Below are 17,891 nucleotides of genomic sequence, written 5' to 3'. Positions count from 1 at the left end.
TATGCAATGTAGGGAAGTAGCAAGCGGCATGTCAAGCATGAGCAGGAGAATGTTGACATGAGAAAACGAATGTCTGACATAGTTGCACCACATAACTGTTGAGGTATATGACTTTGATATTGGGTAAATGTAATATGCATTTTGTAAATTAAATCATAAATGGGATACATTTGATTCTCAAGTTAATTTTTTTTTTTTTTTTTTTTTTTTTTGATTCGCCAGTAGAGCACATAAATTGGAATGAAATTTTAACTCAAACTCTTGAGATGGCAGAAGAATGCGTGATACAAACTACTATGGGTAAAAAGAATGGCTGAAGCACTTGTTCCCCTTCTCCAGTTATCTGATTCACCCTGGATTGTCAACGTCGCCTCTTTGCTAGGAACGTTGAGGTAATAGAAAATCTTCTATTTCCAAGATAACGTGTTTATGTATACTTGATTGCTCTCGTATATATATCAAAGTACCTGTAAATGCACATTGCTTTCTGAGAAAGTCTAGATAGCTGATCACTCAGTTTCTTTAAAACACTGATATTCGCTTCATATTCTATCTGGCTAGCAAATTTTTTTGCTCATTTTACATTGCTGAAAATCATGTTCCACACACCCCCATTCTAAGGGTCCTGTATAAAAGAAAGTGAGAGTCATAAAATTAGCAGCTTCTGACCGATTTCTCAAATTAACTGAAAATAGTGAGTACAGTGCTTCCAGAAAAATTATAGCTAAATGGACAAATTAGAATTTAAAATCTTTGTTAATGTAATGCAGTCATGTTATTGAACTAGTATTGCATACTTTGAGGTCTTTTGAATCGGGTAATTTTAGATTATTGGGGTAATATTTTTCAAATTGAACAGATGATGATGTTTGGTTGGTTTGTAAAAATTATTCTCGTTATGACAAACAGTGGATTTAGGGGGTAAATTACAGGAATCTTAATATCTTTTTTTGGGGGGGGGGGGGTGGGGGGGGGGGGGGGGGGTGTTGCTGTTGTTAGAACTTACCCAAGGTAATATATTTTGTTTCCCACATTTGGTTCAAATTGCCTTATATTTATTAAGGTTTACAAAACACCCAATTCACTCATACAACCTTTTGTCCTCATTTTTAATTTTCTGGACAACGTTGCCCTTGTTATTGTTATCATTTACAAAAAAGCCATTGTACCTAGAACTAGCCATTACTGCCAGCCATCGTGGACAGTCGCCGGAGGTTGCAAAAGTCGTCATAATGGCCTACGATCGGTCGTATATGGCCAACCGTGTGCCAATGAGGCTGTTTTCAACCATGGATCTATGGAAATGGCCAAATTCACGACACATCTTGGTTGTGAAACGATTGGCGTTTTACGACCAAAGACCTGACCATTCACTGCTAAATCTGTGGTTGTGAAACAACTGGCGTTCACGGCCAAAGACCTTGCCATTTCACGGCCAGATCTATGGCACTGTTGGCGGTCACTGACAGTGGTGGCTGTCTGCCTATAGTGTTGGGGTGGTTTTTGTTAAGTTATAACATTTTGGTTGCAGGGTGTTTTTGCTAAATCTGAAAATTAGGGGGTTAAAGGAAATTTAAAAAATAATAATAAAAAATTCTATAATAATATTTAAAAAGGGGGCAATTTAGTAATCTATATAACAATATACTCATTTATGCTCCTAACCAAACATATTATCATCAATTTATCGAATAAACAAATGCATTTTTTAAACATTCTTAGTTATCTTTTAAGTGATTTTTATTTCGTTAATATATCTCCTATAATAAAACATTAAATCATCTAATACCTGCTTGACCTAAATTTATGACCAGATGGTAATTATGAGAGTAATTTCTTATGCTCAGCTCCAACGCATGGAAAAATTATTGTATTTACACTGGCTAAAAATTCATGTTATTGTTTAATATTTTCTCAGGCATTAAAATGTCGGTGAAAATTCCTGTCATGTTGGCCCAGAATGTTACTGGTGAATCAGTCAAAGGAGTGCTACTTGATGTTAATAGGCTTACCGAAGAGAGATTGGATGAGTTATTGAACAAATTTCTGAAGGATTTCAAAGAGGGATGGTTAGACAAAGAAGGTTGGCCAGTGTATCAATCAGCATACATAGTCAAAAGCAGCTATGAATGCTGACACAAAGATTCGGCAAAGAAGTGCCCACGTTTCATGATAATTGTGTCTCCCCAGGCTTTGTCATGACTACATGAATTGCAATGTTGGCCTTTGACTGTTGCTGAAGGAGCTGAAAGCTGCGTGAGGGTGGCCCTACTGCCTCATGGCGGACCTTCTGCACTTTACTTTTCTCGAAATCAGTGACAACCTTTTGAAGTAATTTACTGATTCCTTACAAAACAGTTAATCTCAGTGATAAAGATGGGAGTACTTTTATTGGTTTTATGTATGCTGCTAAAATATGAGGAATTCTGTACATTTTAAGAGGAGTATAGGCTTCAGCTACCTAGCCTTTGCCTTCTCTTTCTCTAAAACTCATTAAAAGACAACATTAGATACTTTGATTCTTATAAATAATAAGGTGACTAGTTTGGGAAACGTTAACATCGATAGGAAGAGGGAAAATAAGGGTAGGTAGGAAAATATATATCTATAATCCTCTTATAAACTTTCTCTTGCAATTATAAAGTGATAGTTTATAATTGGTTAACTGTTTAAAAAAATATGAAATAATAAAACAAAGAGAAAAATTGACAATTCAATTGGCATTATTCTCATCCTAAGCGCTAGTCAAAACTCAAAAGATAGCAACTATATTCTCAAGATGAATTTGCTGTATATAGGCAACCAACTTTCTTATCAAACCACTTATTTTAAGTGAAAAAAGAGTTCAATTTTGGCTGGCAGTTTGAGGCGTAAGATCTGACGTCGTATTGAATTATTAAAATGTTTATATGTAATGTGAGTTGGTAAATAATTGCATTTATAGATGAGACTCTCGTGTCTCAAACTGTTTCAACGTATCTTGCATGAAATACATGTGTAGGAATCATTGATTCAAAGACCACACTACACTTACATGTGTAACGTTAATTTTGTGAAACTAATCCACAAGGTCACGCCAAAAATCATTTTCTTAAAACTAGGGGTGTGAAAATCCGGTTAATCGAATTGGATTGCATATTTTTCAAATCGAACTGATTTTTCGATTTAAAAGATAATTCAAACCAAAACCGAACCGAATTATCTTTTGAACCGTCGTTAATTGATTTTAATAAAATCTGAAGCTGGACTCTTTAGACTAGCAAGGACACCAAATGGACGCCTCATAGCCGTCGATTTTAAATACCTCAAATCAAAATCCAACGCTTACCTAACAAACAAATTAACACCTAAGACGCAAAATTAGTCTCACTTAGTCTCAGATTGAGACATCTCATAAACAAAATCGCAGAGAGCTTTCAAACAAACCCTAAAGCAAAAAATGTACCAAAACGTCAAAGAAGAAGAATGCTGAAGTCATTATGGCGTTCTCTTCTTGCCTTTTATCCAAATCCAAACAGAAAAGTAGTGAAATGGAGTCTCACTTAGTCTCATATTGAGACAACTCATAAACAAAAATGTAGACACAGAGCTTTCAAACAAACCCTAAAGCTAAAAATGTACCAAAACATCTAAGAAGAAGAATGCTGAAGTCATTATGGCGTTTTCTTCTCGTCTCTTATCCAAATCCAAACAGAAAAGTAGTGAAGGAGAAGAAATGGATAAGAAGAAAAAAAAAAAAAAGAGAAACAGAAAAGTGAAAGGAGAAGAAGATAAAAAAGAAAAGGAAAAGTGTTAAAAGTGGAGAAGGAGATGAAGAGAAGAAGACAAAAAGAAAAAGGAAATTGGTGAAGTAGAGGAAGAGAAGCAGACAAATTGAGAAGTCCGAAAAGAAGGAGAAAAAGACGAAAAGAAAAATAATTGAGTGGAGAAGCAGACCTATGAAAACGTGCAGAAGAATACCCAGTAGATTTTCTATCAGGTGTATCTACTGTTGACAAACCCATATGCTTACATCTGTCTTTCCTATTTTAGTGTCCCGGTTTTTTATGTGTCTTTCTGTAAGCGTTCCTCCTTCCCTATAAAGGAGCCTCCCTTCTCTTAGAAGACATCAAGGAATGAGATAAAAATTTCTCTCTCTCTTTATGTCTCACTTTAGCTAAAACACTCTCTTGTATTAGTTCTTCTAAGTAATATGTATTAATTGGATGCTCATCTTTTTGTCACAGAAGTTTCTTCTCTTAATGGGCTCTTAGTTCGGCTTTGTCACAGTTATCTATTAAGTTTAGAATATTTCTATAATCCTAGATGCGATGGTTCTCAACAAGGTTGATACACAATAACTTCTATTGGTAAAGATATTTTATTTATTATTAATTTTTTAAAAACCGGTTTCGGCTAATTGATTTAATATTATCTTTAAATCATTAATCAAACCAAAATTTCGGTTTGGATATTTTTGAAAACCAAAACTGAATTGATTAATCTGAAAACCCGGTTTTTCGATTCGGTTTCGATCCGATTTTCCAGTTCGATTCGGTTTTCGATTTTTTTTTTCAGCCCTAGTTAAAACAAGAAACTTTACACAGATCTTCAAGAACACGAAAGCCCATTTCATTTCTTTTCTTTAGTTTAACGTTCATACACTGCTCCTGTCCCTCAACAAATATATATGGAAATGGAACAAACATCACCCTTTCTTGCGACAAAGAGGTATATAAATTTTCTTGACTTTTGGTTTCCTCTTGTTTTTAGCTTAGATTTGACCAGTGTTAACGTGGTGGATTTTGAAAAGGCTTTAGAATTCATCAGTTAAACTTAAACAAGCTGCATGAAGTAGCAACATATTAGAAATAGCTATGCAAAAAATTAAAACAAGATTTTACCATATATATATGTATGTCATGCTAGTCAGACTTTTAATTTCTGAATATTACATGTTTTCGTGTACCAGGTATGCAGTTGTGACAGGAGCTAACAAGGGAATTGGATTTGAAATATGTAGACAGTTGGCTTCTAATGGGATTGTCGTTGTGCTAACTTCCAGAGATGAGAAGAGAGGCCTTGAAGCTGTTCAAAAACTGAAGGAGTCTGAGCCTGGTCTCTCTGACTATGTGATTTTTCATCAACTTGATGTGGGAAACCCTGCTAGTGTTGCTTCTCTTGCAGATTTCATCACGACTCAATTTGAAAAACTTGATATATTGGTATTCAGGCCAACCCTTATTTTCCTTGAAATTTCAATCTTTTTCTTAATATAACTGCATTCTATGGATTGGTGATTAGTAAATATATGCGTTCATAATGGAGATAGTATCTCCTGTAATCCAGCACAATTGTGGACACTTTTGTTAAGAAAGGATATAATCGCCAAGAAACTTCACCAGAGTTTACCCTTAATTTCTCTTCCATTAATAGGTGTATAAGGAGAAAATGAGGCTATAAAAGTACAACCGGAATCCAATTTTATATGTTCAATATTATAGTTCATGATCATGAACTTCATCATAACGTACATCTCAGAATAGCAATGGGTCTCCAAGTTATGTGCTCGTTTTAACGCTTTCAAATCCATTTAAATAGGGATACTGTTTTGAATGTACAGGTGAATAATGCAGGGATTGGTGGAGCTACACTAAACGCTGATGCATTTGTTAGAGCCACAGAACTTTCTGGTGGTTGGGTAGGTATCCTATATACTATATGTTTCTTTGTTGATCGATTGAGCTTTGTTGTCAAGTTAAATATATTGTGCTTAAAAGCAAATTAGAGAGATGATAACTGGCTATATATATTAACCTTTTGTTGTGGTATTTGGGCATGAAGCTTTCTTCAAATTAATGTCCGAGGGGATTAAGTTTGTTTGCATGATGCAGCCACAGGGAGAGCATGCCAATTGGAATGAACTTGCATCTCAAACTTCTGAGGCGGCAGAAGAAGGCCTGAACACAAACTATTATGGTGCAAAAAGAATGTTTGAAGGTCTTGTTCCCCTCCTTCAATTATCCGATTCACCAAGAATTGTCAATGTTTCCTCTCTTCTAGGATTATTAAAGGTAAAAAAAGTGACTTGCAGAGCTAATTTATATCATTGAAATTAATTTAAATATATTATTGAAACATGCACAATGTTGACATGTACAGAATATACCAAATGAAGGGACTAAAGAAGTGCTAAACGATGTTGAAAGCCTTACAGAAGAAAGAATTGATGAGGTATTGAGCAAGTTTCTCAAGGATCTGAAAGAAGGATCCTTAGAAAAAGAAGGTTGGCCGACATATCTGTCCGCATACATTCTCTCAAAAGCATCTATGAATGCTTACACAAGGATTCTGGCCAAGAAATACCCAGCTTTCTTGGTGAATTGTGTTTGCCCGGGCTTTGTCAAAACTGACATAACGTGCAATACTGGCCTCTTTAATGCTGCTGAGGGAGCACAAAGTCCTGTGCGGTTGGCTCTACTGCCTCATGCCGGGCCTTCTGGCCTTTTCTATAGTCGAGATCAACTGTCACGTTTTTAATCCAAAATGAATGAAAGATTTAAGGGTTGTGATTTGATAGTTAGATCGTGGTGTTGTAAGTGGCAAGATGTCGAGTAACAATAAGGATTAGACTGAATATGACCAGTTTATTATAAGCAATGAACCTCCACCGTTTACTTATTGGTGGAGGAAACTTGAGGCGGTGAAAGTGGGATGGTGTGATGGCTATAATACCCTCCTCCCTTTCATTCTTTACATCCAAAAACTTTTGAGGGATTAAGTAATATCAATCAAATCTCTCAATTCTCTCACTTTAGTCCTTGTTATTTACTTTGTTTACTTTATCTTTCTTGAGTTATTACTAAATATCATCATTAATATTACAACAAGTTATCAGTACGAAGAGTTTAACAAGTATAAAATTACACCCTTATTGAAACTATGTATTTCGATCTTACATGTCTTCTTTAATTTATGTTTTTGCTCTTATGGTTGAATTTATTTATTATTATTAAATTCTACCTCTATAGTCGGATCTATTTATTATTGTTAAATACCCCCTTCATGGACAGATTTATATATAATTGTCATTTTATTTATTGATTCTTTACAATTATCTCATTTTATATTTCATTTGTTAGTTTTGGATGCCTGAATGCATCCTATGACATACATCCAAAAGATGCGTAACTAATTACATTACTCTTATTAATGAATAGTTTTTGGAAATGTCGAACCTTGTGAAGCTCCCGTAGGAGGCCTTGAGACTAGATGGAAATAACTATGATGAATGCGCCCTAGACATTGCTCTCCATAGGGGTGTTAAAAAAAGTGCAAAAATCGAACTGAACCGAACCGAAAAACCAGTTAACGGAAAAAACAGTTCGGTTTTGGTTCGAAAAATTCAAAAAACCGAATTTTCGGTTCAGGAAAAAATAAAAAGCAGTCAACCGAAATTGGTTTTTTGAACCGGTTTTATATATATATATATTAAATAAAAATAAATATTATATATTAAATAAAAAAATAATAATATAATATATCATATATTAAATAAAAAAATAATAATATTTTTAATGTATTGTTAGTAGCGGTCATAGATATGTATGAATGTTTAATTTTTATTTGGATATGTATTATTTATATTTACAATTTAATTTAGGAAAAAATTAAAAAAAAAAGGGAAAACCGGTTATCCCTCCAAACCGGTTCGAGAATTTTTTCAAACAAAAAAATCGATTCGGTTCAAAAAAGCGGTTAACCAGTTCATTTAACCGCTTTTGAACACTCCTAGCTCTCCATCTAGAATCTATGAAACTAGGGGAAGTGATTAAGGAAGGAAACATGGCGTCCTTGTAGGAAAAATTAAAGGTTACTATTTTCCTTCAGCATCATATCAAAGAAGGACTACGAGTTGAGTATAGGGATATAAAAGATCCACTCCAATTATGGATTAATCTGAATAAGGGATTTGAATATAATAAATCAGTAATATTCCTGACGGCTGAATATGACTAGACCCATTTGCTTTTACAAGACTATAAATCTATTACTGAATATAATTCTATTTTATTTGACCTAAATTAAGATTATGTGGAGAGAAAATATTTAAAGAAAATATGTTGGAAAAAATATTCTCCACTTTCCACCCTTCCAATATGCTCCTGTAGTTTCACCCTTCTAATATGCTCCTGAATTGTTGCTGCAGGAGCATATTGGAAAGCTGGAAAGTGGAGAATGTTTTTTCCAACTTATTTTCTACAGATATTTTCTCTCCACATAATCTTAATATTGACAATGCCAAATAAAACAGAATTATATTCACTCACTGATTTATAATCTTGTAAACACAAATGGGTCTAGTCAGATTGAGCTGTTGAGAGTATTACTGATTTGTTATGTTCAAATCTCTCCTTTATATTAATCCAAAATTTGAGAGGTCCATATCAATTACGTCTGCTCTCAATTCTCTTGCTTTGTCCATTCTCTCTTTTATTTGTTAAAATTTAATTATTATACAACACACTTGTCTTAAACTTGAATTTTTATGCTTAGGTTGATTAATTAAAGACATAAGTGTATGAATATAGAGCTGAATAAAACATGCAATATGTTACACAAAACTAAATTATAAAATATTTTTTAACGATTAAAGTGTTCTGATTAGTTTACACGTACCTCAACTAATACTCTAAGACCCTAAAATCATCGACCGAATAAAAGCTTTAGTGACTACCTCTATTAACAACCAAGAAAAGACTCAAACTCAAGATCTCTTGAATAATACACCTAAAAGTTGCTATCGAATCACTATTCATTAAGTTTGATCTATTCTAATCAATCAGATTGATTATTCGAAAAGCCAATATGTTGGGCATGTGAATAATATGTCAAATCAACCACCATTGAATGACCTGATGCTAAAAGAACAAAAGAGGTTTTATAAGCTCTTGAGTTTGAATCCTCACATATTCTAATGAGAGTGATCACTTATAAACTTACCCGATCGTAACTTCGAGATCTTAAAAAATTAATTAAGGGACGCACAAACTATCTAGACAATCCCTCTCACAAATAATAATAATAATAATAATGCGGGGACTGCTGGAGCAGTTAAAGAGCCTGATGCTTTTTCGAGAGCTGTGAAGCTTGCCCGTGGTTGGGTAGGTTTTTACTTTATGCAAATGTAGGGCAAGTAGCAAGCGGCATGTCAAGCATGAGCAGGAGAAATGTTGAACATGAGAAAACGAATGTCTGACATAGTTGCACCACATAATCTTGTTGAAGCGTATATGACTTTGATATTGTGGGTAAATGTAATATGCATTTTGTATAAATTAAATCATAAATGGGATACATTTTGATTCTCAAGTTAATTTTTTTTTTTTTTTTTTTTTTTTTTGATTCAGCCAGTAGAGCACATAAATTGGAATGAAATTTTAACTCAAACTCTTGAGATGGCAGAAGAATGCGTGAATACAAACTACTATGATGTAAAAAGAATGGCTGAAGCACTTGTTCCCCTTCTCCAGTTATCTGATTCACCCTGGATTGTCAACGTCGCCTCTTTGCTAGGAACGTTGAAGGTAATAGAAAATCTTCTATTTCCAAGATAACGTGCTTTATGTATACTTGATTGCTCTCGTATATATATTCAAAGTACCTTGTAAATGCACATTGCTTTCTGAGAAAGTCTTAGATAGCTGATCACTCAGTTTCTTTAAAACACTGATATTCGCTTCATATTCTATCTGGCTAGCAAATTTTTTTGCTTCATTTTACATTGCTGAACAATCATGTTCCACACACCCCATTCTCAAGGGTCCTGTATAAAAGAAAGTGAGAGTCATAAAATTAGCAGCTTCTGACCGATTTCTCAGTAATTAACTGAAAATAGTGAGTACAGTGCTTCCAGAAAAATTATAGCTAAATGGACAAATTAGAATTTTAAAATCTTTGTTAATGTAATGCAGTCATGTTATTGAACTAGTATTGCATACTTTGAGGTCTTTTGAATCGGGTTAATTTTAGATTATTGGGGTAATATTTTTCAAATTGAACAGATGATGATGTTTGGTTGGTTTGTAAAAAATTATTCTCGTTATGACAAACAGTGGCATTTAGGGGGTAAATTACAGGGAATCTTAATATCTTTTTTTTTGGGGGGGGGGGGGGGGGGGGTGGGGGGGGGGGGGGGGGGGGGGGGGGGGGGGGGGGTGTTGCTGTTGTTAGAACTTACCCAAGGTAATATATTTTGTTTCCCACATTTGGTTCAAATTAGCCTTATATTTATTAAGGTTTACAAAACACCCAATTCACTCATACAAACCTTTTTGTCCTCATTTTTTAAATTTTCTGGACAACGTTGCCCTTGTTATTGTTATCATTTACAAAAATGCCATTGTACCTAGAACTAGCCATTACTGCCAGCCATCGTGGACAGTCGCCGGAGGTTGCCAAAAGTCGTCATAATGGCCTACGATCGGTCGTATATGGCCAACCGTGTGCCAATGAGGCTGTTTTCAACCATGGATCTATCGGAAATGGCCAAATTCACGACCACATCTTTGGTTGTGAAACGATTGGCGTTTTACGACCAAAGACCTGACCATTTCACTGCTAAATCTGTGGTTGTGAAACAACTGGCGTTTCACGGCCAAAGACCTTGCCATTTCACGGCCAGATCTATGGCACTGTTGGCGGTCACTGACAGTGGTGGCTGTCTGCCTATAGTGGCTTGGGGTGTTTTTGTTAAGTTTATAACATTTTTGGTTGCTAGGGTGTTTTTGCTAAATCTGAAAATTAGGGGGTTAAAGGAAATTATTTAAAAAATAATAATAAAAAATTCTATTATATTAATATTTAAAAAGGAGGGCAATTTAGTAATCTATATAACATATATACTCATTTATGCTCCTAACCAAACATATTATTCACCAATTTATTCGAATAAACCAAATGCATTTTTTTAAACATTCTTAGTTATCTTTAAAGTGATTTTTTATTTCGTTAATATAATATCTCCTATAATAAAACATTAAATCATCTAAATACCTGCTTTGACCTAAATTTTATGACCAGATGGTAATTATGAGAGTAATTTCTTATGCTCAGCTCCAACATGCATGGACAAATTATTGTATTTACACTGGCTAAAAATCTCATTGTTATTGTTTACATATATTTCTCATGGCATTAAATATGTCCGGCTGAAAATTTCCTGTCATGTTGGCCCAGAATGTTACTGGTGAATCAGTCAAAGGAGTGCTACTTGATGTTAATAGGCTTACCGAAGAGAGATTGGATGAGTTATTGAACAAATTTCTGAAGGATTTCAAAGAGGGATGGTTAGACAAAGAAGGTTGGCCAGTGTATCAATCAGCATACATAGTCTCAAAAGCAGCTATGAATGCTGACACAAGGATTCTGGCAAAGAAGTGCCCACGTTTCATGATAAATTGTGTCTCCCCAGGCTTTGTCATGACTGACATGAATTGCAATGTTGGCCTCTTGACTGTTGCTGAAGGAGCTGAAAGCTGCGTGAGGGTGGCCCTACTGCCTCATGGCGGACCTTCTGCACTTTACTTTTCTCGAAATCAAGTGACAACCTTTTGAATTANGAGTAAAAAACCACCCTCAGATTGACTAATACTTCCTAATCAATCTACCATAGTTACAATGATTCTCAAAGATGCAGAAAACCTAATCAAGAACAGAGAAATAAGAATGCAAGAGAAACCCTAAAAACTGATCTACACAAATGACTGTTCATCTCTCTTTTATACCGTTGACCCTCTTTGACAAGCCTCAGCCATTGGATCTGGACAGTTTGGATGGTCAGGATGTTCAGCTTATTCTGTCCCAAAACTCTGCGTTTCACTTAAGTAACAAAACGGTGTCGTTTTCAGTCTTCACTTCAACAATCTCCACCTTGAAGACTTGAAAAGTAACCAGTAGTGCAGTGGACTCTAACCATATCCCTCATAGCTCTATTTTATGTTGAATTACTCCATGGACAGCAAATTCAAGTAATGCCTGAACTTTGCTGGTGTGATGATCTTGGTCCCCATATCGGCTGGATTTTCCTCAATGGGCACTTTCTTCAGCTCAATTAATCCTTGGGCTACCAGATCTCTCACAAAGTGAAACCTTACGTCTATGTGTTTGGTCCTCTCGTGAAAAACTGGGTTTTTACTCAGATGTATAGCACTCTGGCTATCTGAGTAAATTGTGACCTTCCCTTCAGTCAAGTTTGCTTCTAACATCAGCAATGGCTATGTACTCAGCCTATGGGCTGCAACTGTGATTTCCACCATATGCAGTTTCCACCAAGTGTAAAACAGTAAGCAGTTGTGGATTTTCTGGTGTCTCTATTACCTGCAAAATCTGAATCTACGAACCCAACAAGATCAAGCATATAATAGTTATTACAGTACTTTAAACCAATATTTAATAAGTTGTTAATGTGTCTTAGAACCCATTTTAGGGCAGTCCAATGTTCACTGCCAAGGTTGGACATGAATCTACTAAGAAGTGATACAGCAAAAGACAGACCATGTCTGGTGCTTATCATTGCATACATTATGGAGCCAATCACATTTGAGTATGGGATATCATTCATCTTTATTATCTCAACTTCAGTTTTAGGACATTGTTCTTTACTAAGTATGAAGTGATTTTCCAAGGGCATTGTGACAAGTTTTGAGTCAGTCATACCAAATTTGTTTATTACTTTCTGCAAATAAGCACCCTGACCTAGTTTTAAGCAGTTATTCCTCCTGTCTCTAGATATCACCATCCCTAATATTTTCTTGGCATTTCCCAAATCTTTCATGTCAAATTCTGAATTTAATTTCTTTTTCAGATCTTGTATCCTAGACTTGGATCTACTGATTAACAGCATATCATCAACATACAGCAAAAGATAATTGGGCAGATTTTTATCTAGATCAAAGTAGAAGCAACTGTCATACTTGCTTCTCCTAAATCCCAGGCCTATTATAAAGGTGTCAAACCTTTTGTACCACTGCTTGGGAGCTTGTTTGAGGCCATATAGAGACTTATGGAGCAAGCATACATAGTCAGGAGCCCTAACATCAATGAATCCTATAGGCTGACTCATATAAATTTTCTCATCCAAATTTCCATGCAGAAAAGCAGTAGTTACATCTAGTTGTTCTAATTCTAGATTCTGGTGTGCAGCAATGGCTAACATTAATCTGATGGTTTTGTATTTCACCACTGTGGAAAAGACTTCATTAAAGTTTATTCCCTCTCTTTGGGTGTAGCCTTTGGCAACTAGCCTAGCTTTATACCTAGGTGGGTTAGAAATTGAAATACCATCCTTAAGTTTATAGAGCCACTTACATTGGATTAGCTTCTGATCTTTGGGTTTGGGTACCAAAGTCCAAGTTCTGTTTACCTCTAAAGAGTGCATCTCTATCCTCATTGCTACTTCCCACTTTTCTTTATCTTGGGATTTCATAGCCTCCTCATATGTTTCAGGTTCTGTCCTCTGAATTTCTGTACCTGCAATCAAAGTAGAAAAAATTAGTTCAGCATAAGAATAACGAGCAGGTGGCCTTACCTCTCTCCTGATTCTATCTCTGGCCAGTTGGTACTGTTGAAGGTTAGTTGGTTGATGTTCTAAGATCTCATCAGTGGTTCCTTCTTCTGGTTGTTCAGGTTCAGTATCAGCTTCTGTTTGGGTTTCAGTTTCAGTTGGGTGGAGTTAGGCTGATGAGTAAGTTACTTCACCTCAATTGGTGTACTTCTAGTAGGATTGGGGTTAGGTTCAGTGTTTTCGATGTTTCCCTGATCAGTGGTAGGTCCTTTGCAAGGGAATTCACACTCATTGAACACTACATCTCGGCTTACAATAATCTTTACCCCTGGAGTCTCCCTATACCAAAGTCTATACCCTTTTGTGTCTTCTTGGTAACCTAGGAATATGCACTTGGTAGACCTAGGTTCAAGTTTTCCTCATACAGTCTGTGCATAAGCAGCACAACCAAAAATCCTAAAATGGCTTAAGTCTGGTCTTCTTCTAAACCAGATTTCTTCGGGACACTTTCCATTGATGGCGATAGAAGGACTTCTATTCACCAAGTAGGTAGTGGTGGCTAAGGCTTCCCCTCATAAAGTGTTTGGTAACCCTGAAGTAAACAAGAGACACCTAACCTTTTCTAGTAAGGTACGGTTCATCCTTTCTGCCACTCCATTCTGTTGAGGGGTCCTAGCTACTGTTCTATGTCTCAAAATACCATGTTCTTTACAGAAGTTTTCAAACTTAGAATTGCAGAATTCCAGACCATTGTCTGTGCGAAGTGCCTTAACTTTCTTTCCTGATTGGTTTTCTACTAGTGTTTTCCAATCTCTAAACTTGGTCAAAGCCTGATCTTTGGTCTTTAGGAGAAAAGTCTAAACCTTTCTGCTGTGGTCATCTACAATGGATAAGAAATAGCTGTTCCTACTATGGGATTTAATTTTTTTCAGGTCCCCAGAGGTCAGAGTGTAAGTACTCTAGGCAGTTTGTGGTTAGGTGAGTCCCTTTTGAAAAACTTAGTCTGTGTTGTTTTCCTAACACACAGGTTTCACAGAATTTTAGGTTGCTAATGATATCCTTCCCAAACCCTCCTTGACTGCTAAGGATGTGCATACCCTTCTAACTCATGTGTCCTAACCTAAGGTGCCTTTTTTCAGTTATTGTTTGTTTGATGGGAGACAATACAGTTCTAAAACATTCTAGGTTAGAATCACAACATAAAATGTATAGACCATTCCTCTTTTCCCCTTTGAGAACCAAGTTCTGGTTTTTGTACACATATAAACAACCATTGTTAGCCTTATAGGAACATCTAGCCTCATCTAGTGTTCCTAAGGAAATAAGATTCCTTTTTAACTCAGGGATGTACCTAACATTGGTTAACCTTGCAATTTTTCCATTAGTAAGTTTAAGAGTTATACTGCTTATACCCTTCACCCCACGTGCTTGATTATTCCCCATATAAATAGTTTCAGTTTCCTGAGATTCTATATTTTGGAACCAGTTCTTGTGTGGACTCATATGAAAAGAACAGCCTGAGTCCAGGACCCATTCCTTAGCAATATCAGATGTTGATACTATCAAGACCTCAGGTTCCTCCCATTGGTTATCACTAGAAGCTAGATTACTCTTAGTATTACCCTGTTTATGTTTCTTCAACCATTCAAAGCAGTTTTTCTTGATATGACCATGTTTATTGTAAAAGAAGCACTTCCTAGTGTCTGATTTTGTTTTATTATTCCCCTTCCATTTTTAGACCCATGTTGGTTCTGAATAGTCTTTCCTGTTTGACTAGATTCTGGCCTACCCTTTACAAACAAGTTACTCCCAGATCTTTTCTGAATCTTAAGCTCTAATTCCCTAGCTTTAAGACCAGCAACTATTAAATCTAGGCCAGGCACTGTCCCTGAAATCTGAAGGGCATTCTTTACAACTATGTAGTCTTCGGTTAAGGAATTTAATAGGATCATTGCTAAACTGGTGTCAACTAGTTCCTGATTAGTTCCTTTAAGAATTAAAGTCATCTTAAGGAATTCATCTAAATTATCCTCAACAGATTTAGAACCATCCATTTTGTATGAAAATAAAGCACCTTTTAAAAACGCAAGGTTAGGTGCTGACTGCAAAGAATACAAGGTTTCGAGTTTACCCTATAGGGCTAGAGGAGTTTCTAGCCCATCTACCTTCCGCAGGATGTTTTCTGACAGATTCATCACTATGAGGTTGTACGCTTCCTCATTGATTTCATCCTTTTTCTTCAGTTTCTCTTCTGGCCATTTGGTTTCGTCTTTCTCTAGGGCAATTCCCACCTTGTTGTGGGACAACAGTGCTTTCATCTTCTTTTTCCAACTCCCAAAATCTATCTTTCCATCGTATTGAGTGATTTCTAATCGTGTAGTTGACATTTTGTGTTTAAACAATTGACTATGTTTCAAAAAACCCTAATTGAAACCCTAGACCGAATTGACAATATAATTCTTGAACAAATTGCTATGACTCAGACCTGAATCTTCAACAAGATTTCCTCAATTAATGAATTTATCACTCGAATATGTAAACTAGGGCTCAAGATTGCTAAGGGAAGCCTTAATTTGAAAAACCCCCAAATTCTAGACAAACCCTAATTTTTCAAAAACCCTAAATCACTGAGTAATCTCCAAATCGATTAAGCTTATTGTCTAATAGCTCTGATACCACTATTAGAACCAGTCAATAAACACAAACTAAACACCAGATCAATCAAACAAACATCCACACAAACCACCAACACAAGAACACAAGATTTACCGTGATTCGATTATCCTGATTGGATAATCTACATTCACGTTGAGCTTCGGAAATAGAGAGCTCAAGACACTACCAATTATAACAATATNACTGACTCAAGAAACCCTAGATCGAACTGACAATGTAAATCTTGAACGAATTACTAAGACTCAGACCTGAATCTTCACCAAGATTTCCTCAATCAGTGAATTTACCACTCGAATCTGTAAACTAGGACTCAAGATTGCTAAGGGAAGCCTTAATTTGAAAAACCCCCAAATTTTAGACAAACCCTAATTTTTCAGAAACCCTAAATCACCGAACGGTCTCCAAATCGATCAAGCCTATTGTCTAATAGCTCTGATACCACTATTATACTGAGCAAACAAACACAAACATAAACCAGATTTCAACTCCACACGGATTACAGAAAACATCCACACAAGAAACGCAAGATTTTTACCGTGGTTCGATTGTCCTATTTGGATAATCTACGTCCACGTTGAGCTCCGAAAATGGAGAGCTCACAACACTACTAATCTGAATAATATCAATACAGTACAAGATCCAACACAACCAGATCAAATCCTCTCTATTTCTACCCAAGAATCAACCCATAACTCACCCAAGAACTCTCACCTGGAATCCTCAAGCCATAAGAGTAAAACTACCCTCAGATTAACTATCATTCACTAATCAATCTACCTAGTTACAATGATTCTAAAAATGCAGAAAAACCCAAGAAGAACTGATAACGCAAACTGTAAAAAAACGCAAAAAAATTCAGATCTGATGTACAGTGAACAATTCCCTCTTTTATACTGTTGACTCTGTGAAATGCCTCAGCCGTTGGATTTCTGCAGATTGGATGGACAGGATGCACACATGACTCAAGCCAAAACTCTACGTTTCATTTAACTGTAAAGCGGCAGCGTTTTCAGTCTTCACTCCAAAATTTTTTTAAGGTAAAACAAAAGGGTGGGGTTATTTGTAACTAAATTCACATTTTGCAGACTTATTTTGTTTTAAGTTTATACACATAATATTAAAAATTATGCATATTTGTCCATTATTTACATGCTTCCGTAGCTACGACACATACAACCTTGAATGCTGAAACAGTGTTTTTTAATCAATTTTCAACAAAGTTTGTGATTTTTATTATATATCTCATCAACTTATCCCCAACAAGTCAAGCCAAAATCCAAAATTTACTCACAAATGGACAAACCATCTAATGCCCGACAACCTAAAATCAGGCCATGTGATATGAATTGTGATCCATGGCAAGTATTATAAAGAGAGAACAGGCACATAAATTTATTTATTATTTTTTTTTGGTGAGCAGAGTGTCCGGGCTAGCTTGCACGCACCTCAACTAATCACTTGGGCCCCTGAAGTTGACAATCGAATAAATCCCCTCAGTGGTCACCCCTATTAGCAAGACATAAATTACTACCTTATTTGGCTGATAGTTTTGTCTCTCGAGTTCAAGTCTCTAAGGTTGTTAATACTGGTGGCTACTAGAACTCTTATTCCGTCGATAATTTTCAAAATCCCTAACAAATAGTTGAGATGTGCACAAATTGTCCAAACGCTT

The 17,891-nt window shown here is 35.8% G+C and overlaps 2 protein-coding genes across 2 annotated transcripts; both read left to right on the top strand.

Annotated features, from left to right (window-relative positions):
- The first annotated feature begins 4,675 nt into the window (after positions 1 to 4,675).
- LOC116135865 ((+)-neomenthol dehydrogenase-like) lies at positions 4,676 to 6,661 on the top strand. The gene is made up of 5 exons (XM_031421572.1): positions 4,676 to 4,710; positions 4,952 to 5,204; positions 5,603 to 5,680; positions 5,874 to 6,053; positions 6,142 to 6,661. Exons 1-5 carry the CDS (start codon positions 4,676 to 4,678, stop codon positions 6,517 to 6,519), a joined length of 924 nt encoding a protein of 307 aa, XP_031277432.1. The 3' UTR covers positions 6,520 to 6,661.
- Positions 6,662 to 9,218: 2,557 nt separating this feature from the next.
- On the top strand, positions 9,219 to 11,595 carry LOC116135859 ((+)-neomenthol dehydrogenase-like). The gene is made up of 3 exons (XM_031421566.1): positions 9,219 to 9,290; positions 9,390 to 9,566; positions 11,218 to 11,595. The coding sequence occupies exons 1-3, from the start codon at positions 9,219 to 9,221 to the stop codon at positions 11,593 to 11,595; spliced, it is 627 nt and encodes a 208-aa protein (XP_031277426.1).
- The last annotated feature ends 6,296 nt before the right edge of the window (positions 11,596 to 17,891 follow it).

Source organism: Pistacia vera, unplaced genomic scaffold (genome assembly GCF_008641045.1).
Source record: "Pistacia vera cultivar Batoury unplaced genomic scaffold, PisVer_v2 Contig304, whole genome shotgun sequence".
Lineage (NCBI taxonomy): Eukaryota > Viridiplantae > Streptophyta > Magnoliopsida > Sapindales > Anacardiaceae > Pistacia > Pistacia vera.
Note: the sequence above shows the minus strand (reverse complement) of the source record. Positions and strands in the feature narration are given on the sequence as shown.